Source organism: Melospiza georgiana, chromosome 12 (genome assembly GCF_028018845.1).
Source record: "Melospiza georgiana isolate bMelGeo1 chromosome 12, bMelGeo1.pri, whole genome shotgun sequence".
Taxonomy (NCBI): domain Eukaryota; kingdom Metazoa; phylum Chordata; class Aves; order Passeriformes; family Passerellidae; genus Melospiza; species Melospiza georgiana.
In genome coordinates, this window is record NC_080441.1 from 20112380 (window position 1) to 20118956 (window position 6577).

General features: G+C 48.7%; 1 protein-coding gene across 1 annotated transcript; it reads right to left on the reverse strand.

Moving 5' to 3' along the window:
* Positions 1 to 1025: 1025 nt before the first annotated feature.
* LOC131088417 (olfactory receptor 14J1-like) lies at positions 1026 to 1790 on the reverse strand. The gene has a single exon (XM_058032456.1). It carries the CDS (start codon positions 1788 to 1790, stop codon positions 1026 to 1028), a length of 765 nt encoding a protein of 254 aa, XP_057888439.1.
* Between the last annotated feature and the right edge of the window lie 4787 nt (positions 1791 to 6577).

Here is a 6577-nt window from a genome sequence, read left to right on the forward strand (position 1 = left end):
CTGAGTGCAGAGGCCAGGACAAAGCTGAGCAGTTTCCCTGGTGTCCCCCAGCCTTTGCTGGCCCCAGGGGCTGATGGCATTTGTGCTCCCTCAGGTTCATGTCCCCACACCAACAGCATGGGGGTGCTCCCCCTGCTGTGTGCAATGCAAACAGGGGCTGCTGAGCCAGTGCTGCCATGTCTGTCCCTGTAAGGATGGGGCACCTGTGTGAGCTGGGGGAGAGGCCAGGGCTGCAGAGGGGGGATGTTGTTGGCAGCTCCATCAGGACGCCCTGGGACGCTGCCCTGGGCTGTCCAGCGCACTGGGGATGCATCAGCCCCTGCTCTGCTGCTCCTTCCCGTCTGCCCCAGGGCCCTTGCAGAGCCCCAGCCATGCTGTTTGTCCCCAGCCTGCCCATGGCCAGCCTGGGTCTGCTCACGGGGGTTTTCTGTGCTGAGCATTGGCCTGGCCATGTTCTTGAGAGAGCCTGGGCAAGGAGCCTGGAGCCCCCAGGGCCTGGGCTGAGGCATCAGCGCTGCCCCAGCAGTGCCCATGGCCTGTCCCTGCTGCAGCCCCGGCACTGCCACCCCCAGGGCTGTGCCCGGCCCCGAGAGCACTCAGGCCCTGCAGCAACACCAGGGCCACCAGGCAGCGGGGCAGGGCCACGACCCCCACACTGGCAACACCAAGTGCTGCTGCTGCTGGACACAGCTGCTGTGCCAGCACTGATCTGCCCCCAGCTCTGCACACAGACATTGCTGCTGCAGCTCCAGAGAAGGCAACAAAAGGGCATCTCTGCAGAAAACTCTGCTCGCAGATCCTTTACTTCATTTAAAGGCACTGAGAGCACAGCCCCTCATTGACAGAGTCTGTGGTCACAGGGAGGGTGCAAAGAAACAAAAGGAGAAATGGCACAAAAAATGATGTTTATTTGTGGACAATACTTTAAAAAGTAAAACAAAAAAAAATAACCCTCATAATGATACCAAGAAGAACTATCAAAGATAAATTGTATTACAAATGGTTTGCAAAAATTTGTTAGCAGTTTAGTGTTCCTGAAACCATCCAGTTATCAGTCTCCACACTGCAGCTTTGAGCTCCTGGTTCCTCAGGCTGTAGATGAGGGGGTTCAGGACTGGAGGCACCACCGAGTACAGAAATGACAGGGCCACATCCAGCGATGGCGACGAGATGGATGAGGACTTTAGGTTGGCAAATATGCCAGTGCTGATGAACAGGGAGACCACGGCAAGGTGAGGGAGGCAGGTGGAAAAGGCTTTGTGCCGTCCCTGCTCAGAGGGGATTCTCAGTACAGCCCTGAAGATCTGCACATAGGAGAAAACAATGAACACAAAACAGCCAAATACCAAACAGGAACTTACAGCAATGAGCCCAAGTTCCCTGAGATAGGATTTGGAGCAGGAGAGTTTGAGGATATGTGGGATTTCACAGAAGAATTGGTGCAGGGCATTGCCATGGCACAGAGGCAGGGAAAATGTATTGGCTGTGTGCATGAGAGCATTGAGAAAGCCACTGGCCCAGGCAGCTGCTGCCATGTGGGCATAAGCTCTGCTGCCCAGGAGGGTCCCGTAGTGCAGGGGTTTGCAGATGGACATGTAGCGGTCGTAGCACATGACGGTCAGCAGATAAAACTCTGCTCCAATGAAGAACACAAAGAAAAAGAGCTGAGCAGCACATCCAGTGTAGGAGATGTTCCTGGTGTCCGAGAGGGAATTGTGCATGGCTTTGGGGACAGTGGTGCAGATGGAGCCCAGGTCGCTGAGGGCCAGGTTGAGCAGGAAGAAGAACATGGGCGTGTGCAGGTGGTGGCCGCAGGCTACGGCGCTGATGATGAGGCCGTTGGCCAGGAGGGCAGCCAGGGAGATGCCCAGCAAGAGGCAGAAGTGCAGGAGCTGCAGCTGCCGCGTGTCTGCCAATGCCAGCAGGAGGAAGTGTCTGATGGAGCTGCTGTTGGACATTTTCTGTGTCTTGGCATGGGGATCTGTAAAAAAAGGAACCATGGAATAGTTGGGTTTGGAGAGGACTTGAAATATCCCAGCACAGCGTGGGGGCACTTTCCCCCCACTGCCTGCCCAGGGCTCTGCTGTGTTGAGCTGTCCCTGCCAGCAGCTGCTTCCCTGTGCCCAGGGCCAGGCCCTGCCAGTGCTGCCAGAGCCCAGCCCAGCCCTTGCGGCTCATCCATGCCCTGCAGAACCCTCCCAGCTCAGGCACTTCCTAGGGACAGCTCTGCTCTGCAGGCTCTGATGGCAACATCACAGCAACCCTGAGGAGGCTGTAAAAGTGACACTGATGCTGCCTCTAAGGGCTCCTGTGATTATTTCTGCATTGCCTGGTTTATTAAGATCTGAGTGAAAATATTTTGATTCTTCTCCGCATGAAATGATAGATGAATACCTATGGGCAATTTCCTATAATGGCCACCCAGAGTAGTAGAATATAAAAGCAGGATTTTCCCTTTTATGCAGCCCCTGCCTTGCTGTGCTCCCTGTATAATCTACTTGGAAATGTTATGGAGTTAAATGTCAGGCTGGGAGCAGTCCTGAACAATGCATCAACCTCACCACACAAGGAGAACACTTTCAAGCTGCACCAGCTGTCTCCTCCCACCCAGATCTTGTCCCCCAGTGCTGGGAGCAGCTGCCAGGGCTGGCTGAGAGCTGTCCCTGGCAGACAGCAGAGTCCCTGCCCCAGCACAGCACCCTGGGCTGCAGGACCCTGCTCTGCAGGACAGCCCTGGGCACCCCTGGCTGCTCTGCACAAGAGACAATCAGAGAATGTACTCACAGGGTCTGTAGGCATTGGGATGTTCCAGCTTTAGGAGATGGCTCCAGGAGCTGCAGCTGCATTGTCCTGCAGCCAGAGGTTCCTGTGCCAAGGGCTGGCAGTGATTCTGCCCCAGGCACTTCTCAGCACCTTCCCAGCCCTGACTGATTGAAGCTCTCTGTGCCTCTGTGCTGTGTCCGGGGTGGCTGCAGGCAGTGCCCCAGCCCTGCTGGGCTGGCAGAAGAGCTGCTCATCAAGAGAAATGTGCTTTTGAAGCTCTTCTTGGTTACCAGGAGCTCCCTCTGTGCCAGCAGCCCAGCCCAGCTCAGCAGCACAGACACAGCACAAGAACGTTATTGAGCCTCTGGGGCTTTGTGCTCAGGCCCTGAACATCAGTCCCTGAGAGGGAGCTGAAGAAACCTCTCCAGAACTCCAAGTCAGAATCCAATTCCAAAGTTTCTTGGACTTTTAATGGGTCCCACTGAGGAGCACAGCTGAGAAAGTGTCCCCAGGCCCCAGGCAGAGCAGAGAACTAGAGGCAGTGATGACAGGAGGGGACAAAGAGAAGCCAAGTCTTGGTGCCCTGGGGCACAGCAGCAGGGTCTGTGCCAAAAAGGGCTGTGAGGAGACACCTTGTCCTGAGGCCCTGGGGCCTCCTGGCACAGCCCCAGCCAAGCTGGGCACTGTCAGCCCCTTGTTCTGCCCTCAGCATCCCCCCCTAGTCCACATCCCAGTGGCCTCAAGGATGGGCTTGAAGGAGTCCCAAGGCTCCCTGGGGAGCCTTGCTCAGGAATGGCCCTGGGGGCTCCTTCATGCTCCAAGAGACTGCAGGTTTTTTAAAGAACTTTGGGTTTGGCTTTTGCCTTGGAGTCTCTGAGAGGTTTGTGCAATCATGGCCTCCAATTATCTGCAGTAATTATTCCCTGGAGAGGCTTTGTCAGTAACAACACTCAGTGGGGCTCATTAATACTACAGGGTACTTCAGTTATTTTAAGGTACTTGGTGTTTCCCTTTTGATACACACTGTGTGAGAGGTTTTACAATCATGGCCCCAATTATCTGGTTTATTGAGTCCCTGGGGACCTTTGTACTGACACTCAGTGGGGCTCATTAATGGCTTGAGATACTCAAGGTTTTTAAGGTACTTTATGGATTTAAGTATACTTTTAGGTAATTTTACGGAATTTCCTTCCAAAATTGAGTGTCTGAGAGGTTTTTGTGCCATCCTGACCTCCAGTTCTCTCCTCCAAAGAGTCCATGAGGAGCCTGTTGGGTATCTTCCCTCTTTCTGTTTTACAACAAAGACAAAACTGAAAGAATTTTGTAAGACTTTCTAAAAGCATCCAAACAAACATGAGACAATTAACAATACAACAACAACTGGGAAAATTGAATGTCCTGTTTTAGATAGACATCATCCAACCCTTTTATCCCTTGGATTGGAAGAGTTTATTGAACCAGTCTTTTTTTTCCACTTGAAGCTTCTTGAACTCTTCATTCAGTACTTGAATGCTCTTGTGGATTGACTCGCTGTGGCTGGAGAGGTTCATGCAACACATGCCCTCAGAGTCTACACAGCCATGCCCATGTGCCCAGAATAAAAATTCTATCACTGTTCTGCAAGGTGGCATGTCTGATGGTCTTTATGTCTGAGAGCAGGCCACTCAGTGTGAGGGAGTAGCATTGGTTTGCTTACTTAACAGGCACCCAAGATGTTCTGATTGTCCTAAAGCTTTAGGTGCAGCCACCCAAGCTAGTCCAAATTGGGGGTGCTAACATCCAATACCTGGATTAAAGCTTTCAAAGCCATCTCTTTGATATCATCCAATACTTCTCTAAGGATACCTGCTGCATGATCATCTGGTAGGCTGTGTTGTCCTTCTCCAGCTAGATGGTTGATTGTCACTTCCGTCCTTGCCTCATTATTAGCATACTCATTGCTATTAGCATAATAAACACTTCCATCCCGCTTCCCACAGGGTGTATTCTGTAAATGACAACAACATAATATATTTTAAATCATAGGTGCCAGAATTTTGAAGCACCCGTGAGGTTCACATCGGTGACCTGAGCCATACGTGCTGCCGGAAGCCTGGAAAGCTGCAAGAGCGCTCACGAAAGAGGTATGAAAAGGCAAGCAGCATATAAGTTATCCGCCGCGTATCTAGAATGGCGAGGGATAAAGGGGATAGATTTGTTATTAGCCTACGGATACGCCGAAGAAACTTTCCTTAACCCACATGAACTCTCGGAACGGAGAAAATCTGGGGATATACTGTGGGAAGCAGTGTTAGAAGATGATAAGTCAGCAAAGAAACCGAGCAAGCCATGGCGGGGTATACACAATACACTTCAGCATGTCTCTGAGTGCACAGCAGCAGCTGCGGCTCGGGACGCCTGCGAGGCTGTGCCGCTCCGAACTCGGCATGGGCGCTCCGCCATGGGGAGCAGCCGCGGCGAGCGGCCGCCTGAAATGCTGCGCTGCAGCGGCGGCAGCGGCAGCAGCCACGGGGGGTTTGCCCCCTCCGACACAAGCGCCACGGGACCGGAGCGCTTCTTCCAGCGGGAGCGCTCTCCCTCCGCCCCGCAGCCGGCAAAAGCTTCAGTGTGAGACCTAACAGCATAATAAATGTGACTCTTGTCAACAAAAGAAAGATTTCTACTGCAATTAAGAAGCCAGTGATAATAAACAAAGACACCAAGGACCATTATGGTCAAGACCTTTTTCACCTAAGTTAAAAGGACATTTTGTTTTTCCTAGCAGAGACTGTGAAAGAGACTTTAAATATCAGAAGCCCAACTAACACAGTCAGTAGAACATTAAACTCTGAAATTATATTTTGAAAAAATTTAAAAATGTTAAAAATGTGTTAAAGTGGTTGTAGAAGTAAGATGTAATGAGTGTGTTTTTTGTATTTTTCAAGCTTTGTTTAGATGTGATAAAAGTAAAAGCAAGCACTGAATTTAAAATAATTTTTCCACAGGTATAACTTGAACAAACTTCTTATGTTTAAGTGCATTCAAGTATAAAAATGTTGCAGCAAATACGTGAAGAAACTTGTTTTAGTTTAGTGTTTTAGAATCAGGCCTGTAAGTAAGTTATAGTAAATGCTATATTTTATATCTATAGTAAGTATTATCCGTTGCTAAGTAGTTTAAGTTAAATTATCTATTAAGTGCCATTAAATGTTAAATACTGTTAAGGTTTAGTTTTGTTAAGTTTATCTCCTGTTAAGTTTAAGTGTTATTAAGTTTAAGTAAAGCTAGATTCTGTTTAAATTATATTAGGTTTAAGTTATGTAGAATTTAAAGTCAGTTAAGTTTTGTTAAAGTTTTGTTAGATTTAAGTGATTTTACATGTAAGTTCTGTTGATTTAAAAATCTGTTAAGTTTAAGTAAAGATAAGTTTAAGTAATGTTAAATTCTATTAAATTTAAATATTTTAAGTTTAAGTATTTCAAGTCTAGGTACTATTAAGTTTAAGTGATGTTAGATAGATTTATCCTTTTATGATAGGCATTTATTTTTATGACTTGTGTGCAAAGTGTTGTTGTGAACATCAGAGAAACTCTAGTTAAAAAAGGACAATCAGAAGCATTTGTGAGTAGAGCCATTCCTGTTTGAAGTATATCTGCTGTTTGAGAATAGAAAGCAAACTGACCAGACAATTGACACGGGTGGAACCTGCGCACATGTTACTCCTTTAGCTTATTTTTGTAGGTTGTATTAGCACACCTGAGTTTGGTTTGAGCCTTGTAGCACATAGAATTCTTTTTGTATCTGTTATATAGCATATCCTATAAAAAGTGACAGC